The following is a 19067-nucleotide window of genomic DNA, read 5'->3' as shown; positions in this document are numbered from 1 at the left end:
CTTCTTCAGATAGAGCGTCAGGCTCGAAACGCCAGGGTCTTAACTCTTCAGAATTTGACATTTTTTATGATCGCAACTCAGACATGAATAGTCGAACGGAATGGCCAAGCCGAAACTGTAAAGTAGCGAGCATCTATATTTGATACGGGGTCTTAGGTAAAACCCGAAGTGATTATCATAAACTATTGCTACGATAAGTTTGATATTGAGCTTTTTATTGGCCTTTCAATTCACGCGAGAACATCACGTGACAAGACAATAACCATACAGCGCGGATACGTCATCGAAATCAAGAGATTCCAATCTACGACGGCTTTTTGTTTTTGAGCTTTTAAGAGCTTTTAATCACATTTCCACATATTTGGCACCTACCACACAACAGAGTAAAACATGGCGAATCTTTTGATACCAAATAACTGTAATGTGAATTTTGTTGCAAGTCAACCTTTAAATAGATCACTTCAAGTTTAGCAGTTGTACATATGATTTTGTGTACCAACATACAAGTAATTTCAGAAGTTAAAATAACCATCTAGAGGGCAACAATGATAGTTGGTCAATGATTGTCAGATAATGTGATCTATAATGAGTTCAGAACATAATTAGTTGAAGTCAAACTAGTAAGAAAGCAACTCATCAACATTTTTGTTTTACATATTTCCCACAATTGTTAATAATTAAACGTGTTCTCCACTTCTATTCTAAAACGTGAGCTTGCACAATATCTTAGTAGATTTCTTTCTGATATTATCATAAGTTTTTCCTTCATTTGTGATTGGTTGTGGTAAAATAGGAAAAAATACACAAAAATAGGAAAATAAGGAACATAATTTAATTGGACAGCAAACACCTTTGAAGCTGATAATTAAAGCTGTAATTAAATTGATACTTTTGGTTAAACACATAAGCATGTTATTTCATTCAAACAAAAACTAGCAACTTATTCGGCACAAATACAATGTTTTGTGAGAAAATTAGCAAACAGCAATAAATTATTTATTGTACTTCAAATGAATGGTTTTGCTATATCTGCTGAATGTTCATAAAAGGTTTAAAACCAGCCATTATTACAAATACTGAATGATAAATACAAATATTTTCCCTTTTGAAGAAGCAGTATACACAGTAAACACCCTGCTAAAAGCCTTGTGCAGTAATCAGGACTCCTGGCTTCACAAAAATTCTTAAAGATTGACTTGCAACAAAGTTCGTATAACAGCTATTTGGTATCAAAAGATTCACCATGTTTTACTATGATGTTTTTTTGGTGGAAGATATAGGACAATGTGATTAAAAGCTTTTAAAAGCTCAATAATGAACAGTTAATCGCAGCCATCACCAAAGAAGCCATAGTTTAGAATCTCTTTATTTCGATGACAACTCAAACAATGTGGTAATTGTTTTGACATGTGATGTTATCGCTTGAAGTTAAAGGCCAATAAACGGCTCAGAGTGAAACGTCTCGTAGCACTGGTTTATGACAAACACTTCGGACTCTACCGAACAGCACGTATTAAATATCGATGCACACTACTATACAGTTTTGTTTTAGCCTGGTCTAACCATCTAGTCGTAATCGGATCAGGTGACCCATACTTCCTGTCAAATGGCGCGAACAACTTATGTAGCATTTGTCGACTATCAAAGATGACCAACAGAGTTGCCATCTTTAGCAAATGATGATATGCACTCTTTCTAGCTAAGGTTAACAAATTAAAACCTATTTTAAGGTAGGTTTTGAGATGTCAGGTCTCAAATTGACAGCATTACAATGATGATGAAACAGGCGCGTAAGGACAATAGGCATGGCTTTATTGAATGCATGAAGTATATTTGTAAATATGTTCTGACGAATGAGGTTGCATGAAAGGTTAAACAGAAGCAATCGTGTTCAACTACATCCTCTTTGAGCCGTTTTTTAAATGGATTCCAATCTACGGCAATTTCGCGATGACTGCGAATAAATGTTCGTTTTTGAGCTTTTAGGAGTTTTTAATGACGTTTCCATACTTTTGCACCTGCAACCAAGCAGAGTAAGACATGGTGAATTTTTTGATACCAAATAACTGTAATGTAAATTTTGTTGTAAGTCAACCTTTAATACTCTTTATTATATAACAAATATATAATGCAGTGAAAAGTGGTGTGCATACAAATGACTGAAAAGATAGGGGCTTTTAGGTGTTCTGGTCATTTATTTTTTGAACATTAGCTCGAAGGAGTACATATTATTGTCTGACAAACATGACGAGCTTGTGATCACCTGTGATAATCCAAAATTGCTGCCAAAATTATTTGAGCGGTTTGGCAGGAAGCATGGGCCACATGATCAGATTATGACTGGAGGATTAAATCAACCCGAAACAAAACTGTAAAGTAGCAAGCTTCTATGTTTGATACAGAGTCTTTGGTAAAACCTGAAGTGTTTTTTCATAAACTAATGCTACAAGAAGTTTTATATTGAGCCTTTGATTAGCCTTTAAGTTTACATGAGAACATCAGGTGGCAAGACAATAACCATTTTGAATATATATTGGAAATAAATTTTTGAACCCCATCATGTAGAGCCAAACATTGGAACATTTTTGTTCTCAACTGAAGCCTTTGATAATATGCAAAACAATCAAACTTTTTATAAAATTTGTTTTGAATAATGGTACATACAGTAATTAATTAGCGTTATGAATTATTAAATAAGTTTTAGTAAGACTTGTTAAACTTTTGATTATTCTAGATAAAAATGTTAGGTATAAATATTATATTTCACAAAATCTTCGACTTTGACACATGAACATGAATACTTGATGATTAATTTTTTGTAGTCAAGTCTGTGAGATGCCACTCAACAAGCTGCCAGCATACAACATTTCAAGGGACAAACCAAGGTTCTGTGATGTTTGTACAAAAAAAGGAAAGAATGACCAGCAAGCATTTTTCTATTGCACACTTTGTGATACAATTTATTGTTTGAAGCACCACGAGGTATGCAAAGTTTCATCTATTTATTGTCAGAAATTTTACTTTAGGTTTTAATAAAAACTTCAAATGTGCCTTTTACATACTTTGGTGCTTCAAAGTGTTTGGATAAATAGCTCATGCAATATTAATAGTTTGACCTATTATAATAAACCATGTACAACACTTACCAACTTCGTGACCAACATAAAATGCTTGGTTTTAGAGAGATGTTGCTGAAATTACATTGTTAAGTTTTGCAGGGTTTAACATAATATTTTTACCATTGAATAAACTATTGACATTTTGTCTCAAAAAAATTGTTCATCGTTAAAACAGATTGTAACAAATTATTAGGGCAAAAATTCGGATCAACTCACAAGTTTTATTTTGAGTAATGACACATAATATTAGGGTGTTAATTAGTTTTCTGATTTGTATGACCTTAATCATTTGCATAACATCTGTGATAAATCATGGTAAACAATTACTTTATCTTGTTTGTGGTTCACCTAATTTTATCAATGAATATTAAAGACTATCAATTAGCCAAAATTAATTTGAAATACATTCACCGTTTTTTTTAAGTGGAAGCAGCGATAAAGCGTGTAGCTTCTATCATAAATAACTTTAGTTGCTTAATTTTCAGTGGTTTACCAAAAAGAACTTGGGAAATTTCAGTTACGCCATTCTAGCAATTCTACTTCTCTCCCTCATATTAACTTTGTGACAATATAAATATCATCTCATTTTGCATCGCATTTTGGTTAAGTTTGTTTAAAAAATTCATGTTATAGATCCATCAGGAATATAATGAAGAGTTTGGGAAGGTTCATCCAACCATAAACATGGAGCAGTATGAACTACCGAAGAGTCAGCAAAGCAGAGTCTGTGCTGATCATACTGACAAGCCAGTCAGTTTTGGATGTGATAAATGTTTGAAGATGATATGCAATGAATGCGTCTGCTCAGCCAGATTTTGTAATGACGGTAATTGGTAACAGTGAAAACAGCATTGTCCATAGTGTAAAGAAAAAAAAATTGTATATTGACCTCTGTCAAAATTGTAGCAAAAAGTTAAATGTCAGTTTTTCTTTATATTTTTTAGAATTTTTTTTTTTTTCGTCATGTCGAATTCAATATTTCAACAAATCTATCAACAGGTTAAGTTAGGCTATTAAAACATTTGGTATGTTTTAGGAGAGACTCATCAGATGATGACTTTAAATCAGCTTGTAGAGCAACTTAATGATAAGATCAACAAGCTAAAGAAAGGAATGATCGAGAAGGAAGAGAGTTTGGAACAAATCTTCAAGTTCACCTCTCAAACGCTTGCTGAGTATGACAAAGAAACATTTGAGACAGTGCAAAAGATTCAGCATAAAAGAGATGAACAGGTTGGAATGTCATTGACAACTGCTTAACAAAGCATTTCTTATCTCAGGACGTTATTGTTAGTGTAACAAGATAAACCTTGTTAAAATGTTAAAAGTTGTAAACAAAACTGAATAACTTGTCATAGTAATCACTATAACGTTATGCAATAATGCTAAACAAAAACAAAAATGATTGGTTGTCAACTCAGATAATAATACGAGATCTAAAAGTCTATTGGTTTGTTACCATTTTATTCAGTTATTAAAACCTATAACTGTGTAACCTTCACAAAAAGCTTATTTTTTGAAAAACTATCAATTGTGGAGTTACGAGTTTAACCTGATATATTGGTCAATTGACTTGTTTGTAGACCAGTTATACAAACTAATAGTAGTGATTACCAGTGATTTTAAACTACTAAAAACTTTTTTAAAGTTAGCAAAGCATTGCTGCATATGACATTACTAGTGTTGTCAACTTTAAAATTGTCATCAGACCCTCTCACTTGTTGAAGATCAAGGCTTTAGAGTCTAAGTACAAACAGCTAGAGGATGAATATGCAGAGGATAGACTAAAAACCAAAACTCTCATCACAGACTTTCTTGAAGATGAGATACTCAAGAAATGGAGCCAAATAAGAAATATAATGCGCAAAACAGAGTCTAGAGCCAAGCATGCTCATCAGGTACAAGGGTGGTTCATGAAATCTATGGCTACCGTAAGCCGATGTATTGGCTTTCGCGGTTACCGAAATACAGACCGTAAGCCAATGTATCGGCTTATCAAAATAGTTTCACTTTTGTTTTCATCCCTAAGCCCACACATAAGCTAGACTCATAACATTTTGTCTCTAGTGAAACGACTTTGTTGCCGATCACTCGCTATTAATAGAAATATTTTTGGCTAAAAATCTCAACAATTGGCGGTGATAAAAGTACCAACCGTGAAACGATATATCAGCTTATCGAGAGGGTTTCACTTTTTTTCATTATGAAACCCTCACACCAGCTAGACCAATCAAATTTTTCTCTCAAGTAAAATTACCTTGTCGCCAATCCCGTCCACCTAAAACAAGAGATTTTGGTTCATTGATTCCATTTTTAAATATTTTTCAAAACGGAAAAACCACATCGTTTTCGTCATGGCAAGGAAAAACAAAGCAGTTGTTCAACGCATGTCAAACGTTAGAGATTGTACAAGAATGGTGTTCACTTTATATTTATCTTGTAGGAACTTTGGTTTTGAATGAGATTAAATTTAAAGAAAAGTGATATCTACTTTTATTCTCGAGATATTGCCTAAATACTAGCGATGTATCGGTTTTTCAAATAGTTTGTGATAATTAATTAGGGCAGAATATTCATTCGGTAAGATTTTATTGTGGTAGTCGAAAAGTTAACTATGTTACTAGCATTATGATGCCCCTAGAATGAAAGGTTTAGGATTCACTGTGCTGCCGGTTTTGTGCGAGTATTTTATCATCCTGTACTGTAGTCAAATGAATACTATGCAAAGCATATTTTATTGAACCCAACATATGAAGATGAACCAAGCTGTAAACCTAACGTCTATTGTCTGAAAGTCTGCCAGTTAATACTGGATGAATTTTTCTATAGTGAATTTGACAGTACAATGGGAAATGTCATGTTAGAGAATGGCGCAAGTTGACAACGTTTTTCTCTTTGTGAACCTGATTGAAGGTGGTCTAGCTTATGAAGTAAAGTTCACTTTGCTTAGGAAGCAAAGTTGAGATCTTTCGTATCTCGACATATTGTCAACATGTATTTTTCCTAAAACTGTTGGCCTTGAACTTTAAAGACTAAAATAGGCTTCCAGTTTTTCCAACAAAGTTACACAGACCTTCCACTCAAGTTTCAAGTTTGCATCAAAGCTTTCTATCCATTTCTAGAAAATTATTCTGTTCATTCACTTATACTTATACACTTGGAATTTATTACAACGTATTTCAGTTCAAATCTCCCTTTTAGCATTAAAATATTATCATAGCCCTCTGTTCTTCCAATGCGCAACTGTACATAGGGTGTACATTGGTACCCTTGGTAAATTGGTTAATTGGTACAGTGCCACGGTATTTGGTCATTCAACTGCAGAAAGCATGGTGGTTCTTAAGAATTGTCTTTTCTTGTAGTGATAGCCAAGATATTTAGTTGATTACTGGTCAAATAACTACTTTTTAGCCTAAATAGTATTTTAATATAGCGTTAGTGACTTTCCTTGTTGAATCACCCAAAAATTATTGTTACTTTGATGGATAATCAAAAATCAGCATGTGTGTAATTTAATAATACCATGCGATTGATTTGTCACAAAATTCAAATTACTGCTATTTAAAACTGCATAACCTATCTAATTACTGCAGTGTGAGTTAAAATATGTCGAAACGTGACTGAAAGCTACTAAAAGCTCCAAAATGAACAGTCAGTCGCAGCAATCACCAAAACGCCGTAGGTTGAGATCGCTCTCAAAACTGCTCATATGTGACGTAGTTGAGCACGATGTGCTTTTGTTTACCCTTTCATGCAATATCATTCGTTAAAATATTTTCACAAATAAACTTCACACATTCAATAAAACCATGTATATTGTCCTTACACACCCATTTCATCATCATCATAATGCTTTCACTTAGAGTACTGATATCTCAAAACCTAGCCTAACAATTAATTTATTTTTTCAACCTTAGCTCGAGGGTATGTATATCATCATTTGATGAACATGACAAGCTTGTTGGTTACCTGTGATGATCGAAAAATGCCACAGAAGTTGTTATCGCCATGTGGCAAAATATATGGGTTAAACGATCAGATTATGACTTGATGATTAGACCAAGCTGAAACGAAACTGTAAAGTAGCGAGCATCTTTATTTTATAAGGGGTTTCCGGTAGAACCCAAAGTATTTGCCATAAACTTAGGCTATGGAAAGTGTTAAATTGAGTCTTTTATTGGCGTTTCATTTCATATGATAACATCCCGTGTCAAGACAATAATCATGTCGAGTTAAGCACGTCATAAAAATAAAGTGATTCCAACTTACGGCCAGTTTTGGAACTGTTCATTTGGAGCTTTTAAGAGCTTGTAGTCCCATTTCCACATACTTTGCACATACAACACAACAGAGTAAAAGGTGGTGAACATTTTAATACAAAATAACTGTAATGTAAATATTTTTACAAGTTAACATTTAATAGCCATTGATCTTGTAAAGCATTAATGATAGTTTAGATCTTAGGCTACTCAACAGAAATAGATAAAAATGTGTCACTTCAATTGTAGCCTATAAAATGCGTATAAATTATGCGAACAATTTGAAATGTAGGGAATCGATAACTTTCATTGCTTAGTTGCTTCACAGGCTCTTCAGTTTGAAGACTTCAACTGATTTATACTATTGTTTCAGTGTGATATAGTCTCTAGCTACAGCGACACCAAAAATGACATACAGCGATTGATTGATGAAGTCATGCCATCAGTTCAAGTACCTTCATTCAGTAAATTGAGAGAAAAACGTAAGTCTACTGGCAAATAATATTATTTACTGCCTGTTTTATAGGAACTACTAATTAAAGTACTATTAAAATCATGTATTTCATAATATAGCATTTCCGCTAGAAAATTTACTTTTCACTTGTTAAAATATCATACACCAATAGCTAACCTTCAATATTATACCTTTGGCAAAACTACTAAAACTAATTTAACCTGTAAAAAACTGCTAAAATCCATTTTAAAAATATATATAATCACACTTTTAAAAAAGCTCTGTGTAAGAAGCTGAGCTCTATGTTAATTACACTAGATATTTGGGAAATTATTCTATTACTTTAATGCATGAGTCAAAATTTCCCCTCAAACTGTGGATTTTTTGCATGAAGAAATACATTAATACACTTGCGTTTCTCTACGGATCATTCTACGCAATGCTTATATTGTTTGTAAATGCCCAATGAAAGCCTAAATTTTATGTACACTTAGTTATCAAGGTTATATTTTTCTACCTTTGTTACTGTTTATGAGTTATGAATTTCGACCAATGCTGGTAAAAGTTTTTGGCAAAAATTTGGTTCCAAAAATGGTCCACTCTATTGTTTCTCACATTCACCGCTAGGCAAACTTCTTCTGATTCATATCCAGAAATTGAGTTAGGTTTAGGAGTACATATATATATAGGCAGCTCATACTATTATTTTGTGATTTTTCTGAAAAACTTAGTGGGTGAGTAAAATAATAACAACAATAACCTTTTCACCATTCAGTAGCTCAAGTGTGAGCCTGTCAAAAAAAATACTTTGCATAATCAAGCAACAACTTGTTTCTGTAATATATAATGCATATTAATTCATGCTTGTTTGATTCTCTATAATCAACGACAGAACTAAACAATAAATTTTGCCATTCGGATTATAAAATCTGCATTTGTATGGCCGACTAAATTTTGAATGACCAGCAGTTGCTAGAACCTTTCACTATAATGAGCCACATAAAACAGCTCGCCAAAGCATTAGTATATTACCATGAGGCACGTATTGCTTCTTCAGCAAGCTTTGAATTAATTGTTTCTGATTAGTGATCACCGGTACAGTGAGCGGTACCACTAATACCGGTGATCACCGGTAATAGTGAGCGACGGTATATGCCTTTATTACATCATTGTTTACAGCTCATCATGGATGTACTTCTTATTTTTCGCCAGCTTTAGTTACTATTGTTATTCATACTTAGCAATTACCAGGATTCTTAGCAAAGGACATTTGCATTTGGTCACAATAAAGCTAAGAATGTTTAGTAATCTTAAAACTATGAATTTTGGTCTGAATTTTATTACAAATAGTGCTACTGAGAGTGATTATTTTATATTGAAAAGTAATAATGCAATAATATTGATACTTTGTCTGACTCAAACATGTCTGCCATATTTTTGACAATGGCCAAAAAAGTCTCTGAGCTCAATGGAACTTTGTGAAACGATAAAAATTATAAAACAATGATTCGTGATTGCAAAAAATTAAAATTTTATTAATTAGTACATGTATTAATGAGTACTAAAAATATTACCTTTAGTATATTCATCAATCTAAGCCATTGTATTGCTAGATGCTATGAATTAAAAATAAGCTGTCTAGAACTCACTGTACATATGTATCGCACACGCGCAGAAAATTACACTATAACCTCAAACAGGGAAATGCAATCTGAATGTAAACTCAACAGTATATCTATAAGAGACTCAAAATAACAGATAAATTTGCCTCTATTCCCCTATTTTCCTCGATAGCACTTTAACCACCTAACGTTGATTGAATAATTAATTAAAGTAACAATGTTATTTAATTTAGTAAACATCGATGTCCATGCGATTTAATAATAGAGTAAAATCCCTAAAATTGAGATCAAAGACAACGCGTTTTATGAGTGATAAAGTTTGTTACGACCTATATAAAAAATTTGTGCTGATGATTGGCTAATGAAGCGACCTTACATTTATTGCTCGTAGACTCTTTTCATAAGTATCACTTGTTGCATCACAAATGAAGCAACCGCTGGAATGTGAGATTTATAAAAGATGGCCTTATTTAAACGCATATATCTCTAAATGGGATTGGTCTACAAAGACAAAAATGACATCCAATTGTAGCTGATATTTTAGCCTTTTATTGGTTTTAATTTCATCAAATCGACTTTTTAGACGCAACCACATCTTTAAAAATAATTACACAGATAAGATGGTTAAAGTGATATTACATAGGATTGCAATATATACTGTCCAGCTAAAAAATAAATTTATACAAAACAATACATTTTATTTAGGTTTGCAAAGTGCAACCAAACTTACCGATGCTGGTAAATGTTTGTCTTTAGCTTTCAAAAGTACGGAACACTTAGTTTGCTATTGGATTGACCATACAGATTGTTCCATACTCTAACAAGAAGCATTATTAGCAAATGTGATATTTCAACTAGACAGCTTTATTAGGAACTGAACCACGGTTTACACTAGCCAACCCAACACTGACCAAGGCAACAGCTCACCAGCTGCTAAGTAAGACAAAAAAATAGGAGATGACTCTGGGTAGGAGGGACATGACACTCTGCCATGGCCAAAATGTGATGCTCAGAAAACATAAGTGATGCTCACAGCCAAGCTTTCTAAGTTTTCCCTGCTTTCTTGTTGTACTGTTTTTATGTTTAGACCAAGATATAAAACTGACCTGCAGATTGAATTTCAACTAAATATAAAGAACCTAAACATTTCTCTAGATGTGTACCTCATGAAAATATATTGAAAAACTAAGTCAAACATGATATTTTTAACAACTAATGGAATTTATACTTTTTATTGTTACATATTATTGTTTATAATAATAATATATCATTAACCTTTATAAACTAATAAAGCCATCACTTAATGGTACTATTGTTTATCTTAACAAACTAACAATCTAACAAACCATACTATATGTGAATGGTACTATTGTTTATTTTATATTACATGTCTTACATTATTATATACCATATTATGTATATTTTAACTTCAAACATAACGATCTAACAAACCATACTACTTGCGATTCTTTGTTCGATTTTGTTAAACAAACAATTTGTTATTGTCAGAACAAATTAAAGATTCTCTAGTTGGCTGGTTAAAGCTGATTGATCAATAACTATGTTGGTACTGTATATTTAGCTCATATTTTAGATAGCTTAGCTTAAGACTTTTTTATTACAGTCTCCTAACATAAACTACCCACACCACTATTATAACAGGGGTGTATTGTTTCCTAGGAAAGTTTGCCACTATTGAACTGCTTACTCTTTCATTATTATGAACAATACTATAATGGTGATGGTTGGTAGAGTTGCTTGACAGTGGCAGAAAATATCGTTACTCTTTGATACCAGTTTAATTATGAGACAAAACCATAATATTTACAAATTTAAAAGTCATGAACAAAATAATCACTGGTGGCTGCTGTATTGCTCAGGATGCTGTAGTACGACAAGGCTGTAGTCATCAAATGCTTTAGTAAGTAGATTTGGAAACAAGATCATGTGAGTCAATCAAAGGAATCAGCTCTTATTTTATTTTCATTTGAGACCTGCCTATTTAATAGTTAGTAATGCTCTCTGACATACAATAGTCGGTAGGTAATGTGTAAAAGACAGCGCATTGATCTAAAATGACTCAAAGTCTAACAGAAAAAAACAGACCTCAGGGCTACATAATATATTATATAATAAGATAAATATAATTGCTAATAGTTTGTTATATATAAAAGTATTTTTTATAGTTTATTCGAAAAATTTAACATAATTAACATACCAATAACTTTAAACTAGAGCTGCACAGTGATTATACAAAATAATCGGATTAATAATTGGCCTGAACCAGTTTATCTTCGAATAGTCTTAAAATTAATCTAGCGAAAACCTGCATATTATAAAACAAGTAATACAGTTATATAAATTAATTATACTTGAGACAATTATGGTTAAGACGATTACATATTATGTACAATGTACAATAGTTACAATGTAATAATTATTATAGTATAAAACATGTAAGAAAGTAGTCTATGAAAGTCTATAATTAAGCCAGCCAATAGTCTAGGCAGCACAGTTTATTCACATCCCAATGAAGAGATGCCCTCTTCCTACGTACAGTAGTAGTAGTTATTGTCTGCTTATTGTCTGCAATTGAATTTCTTAATGATGATGGGCTGTGGTGGTAGGCAAATTCTTTCTGGCATATATTGCACTTCACTTTCTTGTCATGCTTCCAAAAACATGAGAAGTTGCTACCTAGTAGAAAGGACATTTTTCTACTTTCATGTTCAAATAAAGGGGCAATCTTGTATTACTACCATTCTAAAGCTGAAATATGATTGTGATTCTTTGAGAAATGAAGATAAATGTATTATTTACCTTGAAAATTTGTAGATGTAAACAAAAATAGACGGTGAAGTATTAAATAATACTGAAATCGCTCTTGTTGCTATTACCTAAAACATGTTCAAACAACTAACAACATGGCCGGTTCAACTAACTCGTCGCGGTGTGTTTGTTTTTGTATAAACAAGTTTTATGTTAGTATTTTCATAGTTGTGTGCAAAACAATTGTGGTTGTATCTAATTAGTAAAAAAGTTTTGCTTGTCTTGTCATAATATTTATTTATTAGTAAACTAAATGGTAGTAACCTGCTATGGTAATATTATATTGTAGCGGAAGCTGGGCCGTAAATTTATTTCCTATATTTTATATACATGCATAGAAATACTTTTATATATATTTTGCATACATTAGTTGTCTTTATTGTGTGTCTTATCGCTAATACTTTGTTAGTTTGACCGTAACTAAGCCATCATGCTAGCGAGTCCATCAATCATTTATTCTTATACAGTTTCCTACTCGATTCCATTATACAGTTTAGGGCAAAATATATGTCAATATAACGAGCGCTCTCGCAAAGAGAGCAGAGTACTCACAGTTCCACAACTATTGGAAATTGCTTCGGAATTAAACGAATAAAAAACCATACTCACTTCTTTTACAATATATGCAATATTATGGCAATCTAGATAAGGCCTGAGAAAAATCCGGCAAATTCCTTTACAATATATTAAACAATATAAAGGAATCACATTATGATCATCATCTCATTTGCATTTTATTTGAAGATTAATTGGCTCAACTCAGTTAATTGTGTATTCATATCGATCGCGTTAATCATTTAATTAACCCGATCATTGGACAGCTATACTTTAAACACTTCGGATTTGATAAAAGCTCGATAAAAAAGCTTTCCTGATACATAAAAAGGTACCATTACCATATCATACAATAAATAACTTTTATATATAATTATGGTAGCAAAAACTGAACGCCGCGGATAAACGATCTCAATGCACAGGTTTCCAACCAGCAGCTTAAAGATGGCAATGCATGGATGATATTCAGTATTGTGTCTAATATAAAAGTTATTCATGTATCAGAACAGCTCAGAGAGCCAAAAACAATCTAACAAACCATACTATACGTGAATCTTTGTTCTATTATGTTCAACAAACAAGTTGTTACTATCAGAACAAATTAACCCTTTCGCGGGCAAATTTTTAAAACTAAATCAAATTAAAGGTGCATATGTATACATGTATATGTCGATAGGCATATATATATATTATAAACAAATAAAAATGTATAACATAAAATATATGCTTTTCATAATAATTGTCTATTTACGAATGATATTTTCGAAAGCGTTCTCCTTTACAAAGGCCCACATCACAGTCTTTGCACCATGTACTTATTCATGTAACAAAGAGCTCCCACAAAAATGTACTTCCTGGATTGACAGGCTCAAAAAACTTTTCAAAATACTCTACTGGTTGAGCATCTACTGGAGTAAATACTGAGCCTGTCACTGCTATAAACAGCTAAATTGTAGGAGATTTATCTCTGTTTATGTTGGTTATATTCTTCCAGGCACTGGCATCACTCCTACGCACATCCTCATTATTACTGCTACCAGCCTTTTATTCACTGTCACTTCCAGATGTAAAGTCATTCCAATCGAAATCCGAACCTGATTCACTGTCATCTCTTGCTACTAAATCTAAAAAGTCACTGTCAGCTCTGAATCTTCTAGTAATTTCGGTACAAGTACTTGCTTTATTAGAATAATCTTGGGAGGTTCTTTTAGAAATTGCCACGATGGTAAACTAAACCCAAAGTCTCAAAAAATTCGGTAAATAAAAGCTAAAACTGAAGAAAGAAAAATAAAAGTTGATAAATTATTTAGAACAAATTTCTAATTTTTTTCGAAAGTTTATTTATTCATCACTGCTAAAAACGATCGTTTTTTTCAACCTTAAAGTAAATTTTTGAGGCTAACCAAAACTACTATATCGTAGCTTGCTATTGGTAAAAAAGGTAAACAAAAAACGGCATTTAGCTAACCAGAAACTGCAATAATAAAATATGTTACCGAAACGACAAAAACGTCGCACTGCCCATTATCAGCCGCATCGCAAAGCGACAAAAACGTCGCTCTGCCCGCGAAAGGGTTAAAGATTATCCAGTTGGCTGGCTGAAGCTGATTGAATGATCAATAGCTTTGTTGGTATATTTAGCTCATATTTTAGATAGCTTAGCTTAAGATAGCCTCAGTCTCCTAACAAAAACTACCCACACCACAATTATAACAGGGATGTATGGTTTCCTAAGAAAGTTTTCCGCTAATAAACTGCTTAGTCTTTCATTATTATGAACAAAACTATAACAATGATGGTTGGTAGAGTTGCTTGACAATTGCAGCAAATATTGTTACTATTTGATACCAGTTTAAATATGAGACAACAATTTTTTGCACAAATTAACCCTTTCACCCCTGATGCCAACTATTTCGGGAGAAGTTGTTCTCACTTGGGCCTGAAGCCAACAGTTTCGGGACACTTTCTGAGTGACTTTATTGATACTCCTTTTATTTCTATCGTTTTTTTATAGCTTTATTTTGAAAGATAACAGTCTGATGATTGTTTTGATACCAGAAATGTGGTTGGATAAAAACATTTTACTTGGCAAATCCCGTGATAGATTTCAACTTTTTCAACTCTGGAGGTCGCCATATTGAATGCGTTTGCCGAAAAACGATGGCTAAATGTTTGAGTCAATCCAACGTAATAATTAGTTCAGGTGAAGAATTTAGCAGTGACAGCGATCTACAACATCAACATGACCATTTATTAGCAGCATAAGATAAGTTTCAATTGCACTACGTCAGAATTACTAAATTGTTATAATTTTTAATTAATTCGAAAAAAAAAATTTAGTTGACAAATCTTTTTACCAGTTTAGTAGATAAAAACGATAAATTGTATCAGTTTTATACTCCAGTTGTTTGCATCTCGTGTTTATTATCATAACTGCAATAATTGTTGTCCTTATAGAATGTAAATATGATATATAGACCTTATATACCAATTGATTGAACTATGGAACGGAAGCTATATTATGCTATAATATTGCGTATAGGCTCATAACTTCAGTTCTATTGATTAAAACTCCAAAAATCTTTTTGCAACTTGATGATAACACATTTTTCTGTCATCCTAATATGTTACTGAAATGTTATCAACCAAAACACTGACTGGTAGTAGCAACCAAACTTAGGCTTTTCGATTTCCAAAAAAGTATCGATTTGAATCTGATCAATAACATCCTATATAGATTAACCTAATGTGTATATATTAGTATCAAAATGTAGCTAAGAATGTTACCAACAAGTTACAAAGAACTATTTTCAATTATCTTGAATGCAGCTTTATTTATGCTCAATCTAACACATCTCACTTTATTAAACAACGAGTGTGAAAAATTAATTAGGCCAGATGGGCGCTCAACTGGAAAATAATTAGGGCTGAAAGGGTTAAAAAAAGTATGAGGAAATTAATCACAGTTGGCTGCTGTAATGCTCAAGATGCTGTGGTACAAAAGGCTGTAGTCATCAATTGCTTTAGTAAATAACTATAGAAGCAAGGTCATGTGAATGAATAACAGGAACCAGCTCTTATTTTAGTAGAATGTTAGACCAATTTATTTTATAGCTAGCAATGCTTTCTAACATACAATAGTCTGTATGCAATGTGTAAAATATAGTGTATTCACCTAAAATGACTCAAGTTCCAAAGACTCAATTGAGAGAAGTGAACCGAACTTCAAGGTTACAAACTATCTACTATATAAACGGCAATCCTTGTCTGTCTATCTATCTATCTGTCTATCTGTCTGTCCGCTTTATAGAGTACCGTACTTTTCGGACTATTACCCGCTACTAGGTATCTAGGGCGCATTACTGGGAGTCTTCGGTTACTACACGCCTCTATACATAACCTACTCATAGTTTTACACAGAGCACGTCATATCTGGTTAGCGAGCCTCTTTACGGCGCCCAACGACATTGGTGCGTTCAGAACAGTAAAATTGCGGCCGTGTGAAAAAGCACCGTTCTGAGTTCGGCAGCATATACAGCTATACAAATGTACTAATCATTAAATAAAATAAATTAATGAATAGTAATTTACATCCGATTAGTATTTACTGCCAACGTGTACCGAGAAGGTCACACGAAGGTTGATTTCTTGCGGTCACGGGAAAACGCAGTTCTCACCTACCACATTTCTACATAAAAAAGGTAGGTATTTCTTAATCAATGTTGTATTGTCTATGAAGTGCCACACTTTCACTACATAAACCTTTCACTTGTGTCTGTGTACAATTTTAGCTATCGGCATACTGCCAGCCATTTTGCCGATATTGCTTAATACGTATACGATATTTTTTCAATTTCAAACTCCATCTATACTGTTTGTTTTGGTTATATATTTCATTTTGCCAACATGTTAACAAGCACTGGTATACAAAAAATCGTTGTATCTATATTTTGTGCATTTTTATTATCTGTCATGTGTCATCAACATAAGTAGTTTTTTTTTTTTTTTAACTCGGACACACTTAATGAACTCGCACAAAAAATCTTCGTTTTCAAGTTAGATATTCTCAAACGAAGATTTAAAATTAAATTTTAGGCTAATTTTATAGAGAAATCTTTGGACAACACTGTCACTACTATAAAAGTCTTAAAGACCGTTGGTTATGTTATCAACGAATAATAAAATTCAGTTACTAGCAATTGCTGGGAAAGTCGCAAAAATGTGTCTATGGCAGTCGACCATAGAAAACGCATGAGGGAGTCTACTTCAGTAAAAGGGTTGAAAACGTTGGATTTGCCACTGTTTGTGATAATAAACATGTTCATTTCCTTCCGCAGCTGAGTTACTTTTACTTCTTTTTCCAGCTACTAGAACTACAGAAACTACAGAACTTGCACGGGCACTCCGAGCCTGGTGATAGGCAGCGGTGAGAAGAAAGCGAGCAGTGTATATTACAAAAAGCATCTCATTCAATGTTAGAAATGCTTGAAGCAGTACAATGCCTTCCAAAAAGCCTACTGCCCAAACACAAAAACAGATTGATTCCCTTAGAGAGAGATCGAATTTGCGAAGCAGCAGCAAGACGAGCAGAAACTGCAGTGCAAACGCTGCTATGCCCACAACGAAACGGAACTGCTGCTGCAGCTTCTAGAAGAGCAGAAACCGTCGAACAAACACGGGTACATCGAGAGCATGCCAGAATAAATGCTGCAGCCACTAGAAGTGCAGAGACTACTAAACCGACCCCAGCAGTAATTTAAATGGCTCAGAGCAGCCGCTACATCGGCCAGACTTGCAGAAACCTCCAAGCAGATGCAGCGGCGACAAGAACATGATGCACTAGCTACAACAGCTGCTCACCGAGCTGAATTTTCGGAGCGGATGAAACGGCGACAACAGCGAGATGCACGAATTACAGCAGCTGCTACCAGGCGCCGTGTATGGACAGAAAACTTCGCGCTGGACTACAGTCATGCAACACAGTATAGGGTTGAATTTTTTTTATGGGACGAATGTCCAAAAATGCTCCAGATGTAACGCCTTACGTTGAAAAGGCGAGAGGCCATATATGTAGTTGATATAGTAGATTTTAGTGATAATAAATTTTATCAACAACCGCATTACTGCTGCACAGTTTGTATATACCATGTCAAAACACAGGCTATAGACGAAGAATTGGTGAGTCATGATTAGTGTTTCAAGCATGCAGAAGTCTCAATTCAATAAAAGTTGGCGATAGCTAAGCAGTGCAACAGCAAAATATTTTCTAGAATTTCTTAAAATATGTAAAAAAATTTCATACTGCCAGTTTGAAGAGCGTCAGTTTGCCTAGCAATGTCAATTTCATTATCAGTTCTGTGTACAAAATTAGGACAATGCCGATTTGAGTAGTTCGAGACTGATGCATTGTAGACTTGCTGTAAAACACATTGCATATCTCCAATGGGCTCTCCAACATTATTGACATGTACAACTGCATATGCGTAACTGCATATGTGTATGCAGTCAGATCAGCACAAAAATTTCAGTAGATTGCATATTTGGAGTTGTTTTACGGTATGAAAGACAACTCTCAATAAAACTATTGCTTTACGTAAATCTTTTCCCGAACACAGGTAATGCAGCTAGTATTATATAATAAAAGAAATATTATTGTTAATAGTGTGTGATATATAAAATTAATGTTAATAGTTTAATAGAAGTGTTTAACATATTTAACATATCAACTATTTTAAACACTTGCAGAAATTATAAAAAAGCTTGATAAAGAAGTTTCCATGATACATAAAAAAATACTATTGCCATATCATACAATTACAGACTTATATATAAGTCCGCAAGTAATAACTGAACGCGACAGATGAACGATCCTAGTGCATAGGTTTCAAAGCAGCAGGTTAAAGATGGCTATGCATGGATTCTATTCAGCTTTGTACCTAATGTTAAAGTTATTCACGTATCAGAGCAGCTCAGAGAGGCAAAAAACTTAGCCTAGACAGTTTTTATTATCAATCATCCTGAGTTACTTATGTAGCTCAATGAAAAGATAACTCCCTTAAGCTTCTTTTGGACAGTAAAAAGCAAAAGAGGCTTTTGGATTATTGAATTTTGCAAGCAGATGCTAAATAATTATCATTCTTGCATTACTCACAATTGCACTGAGGGCATGTAACCCTTTGAGCAGTTGTCATTCTTTTCAATATGTGTCAGTATCCCTGGGCCATTTGTT

At 33.4% G+C, this 19067-nt stretch overlaps 1 protein-coding gene across 1 annotated transcript; it reads left to right on the top strand.

The window, feature by feature from the left end:
- Positions 1–3803: 3803 nt before the first annotated feature.
- LOC137397070 (uncharacterized) lies at positions 3804–17542 on the top strand. Its single transcript, XM_068083356.1, has 4 exons — positions 3804–3945; positions 4156–4352; positions 4847–5017; positions 17390–17542. The coding sequence occupies exons 1-4, from the start codon at positions 3804–3806 to the stop codon at positions 17540–17542; spliced, it is 663 nt and encodes a 220-aa protein (XP_067939457.1).
- Positions 17543–19067: the final 1525 nt, after the last annotated feature.

The sequence above is a fragment of the Watersipora subatra genome, chromosome 5 (genome assembly GCF_963576615.1).
Source record: "Watersipora subatra chromosome 5, tzWatSuba1.1, whole genome shotgun sequence".
Lineage (NCBI taxonomy): Eukaryota > Metazoa > Bryozoa > Gymnolaemata > Cheilostomatida > Watersiporidae > Watersipora > Watersipora subatra.
This window is presented reverse-complemented; position numbering and strand designations above follow the sequence as displayed.

Excerpts from the sequence above, each read along its gene's own strand:
- LOC137397070 (XM_068083356.1), top strand. The coding sequence starts at position 3,804 with ATGGAGCAGTATGAACTACCGAAGAGTCAGCAAAGCAGAGTCTGTGCT. Across the intron at positions 3,946-4,155 it reads AGCCAGATTTTGTAATGACG|GAGAGACTCATCAGATGATG; the intron begins GTAATTGGTAAC and ends GGTATGTTTTAG. Across the intron at positions 5,018-17,389 it reads GAGCCAAGCATGCTCATCAG|AGAGAGATCGAATTTGCGAA; the intron begins GTACAAGGGTGG and ends TGATTCCCTTAG.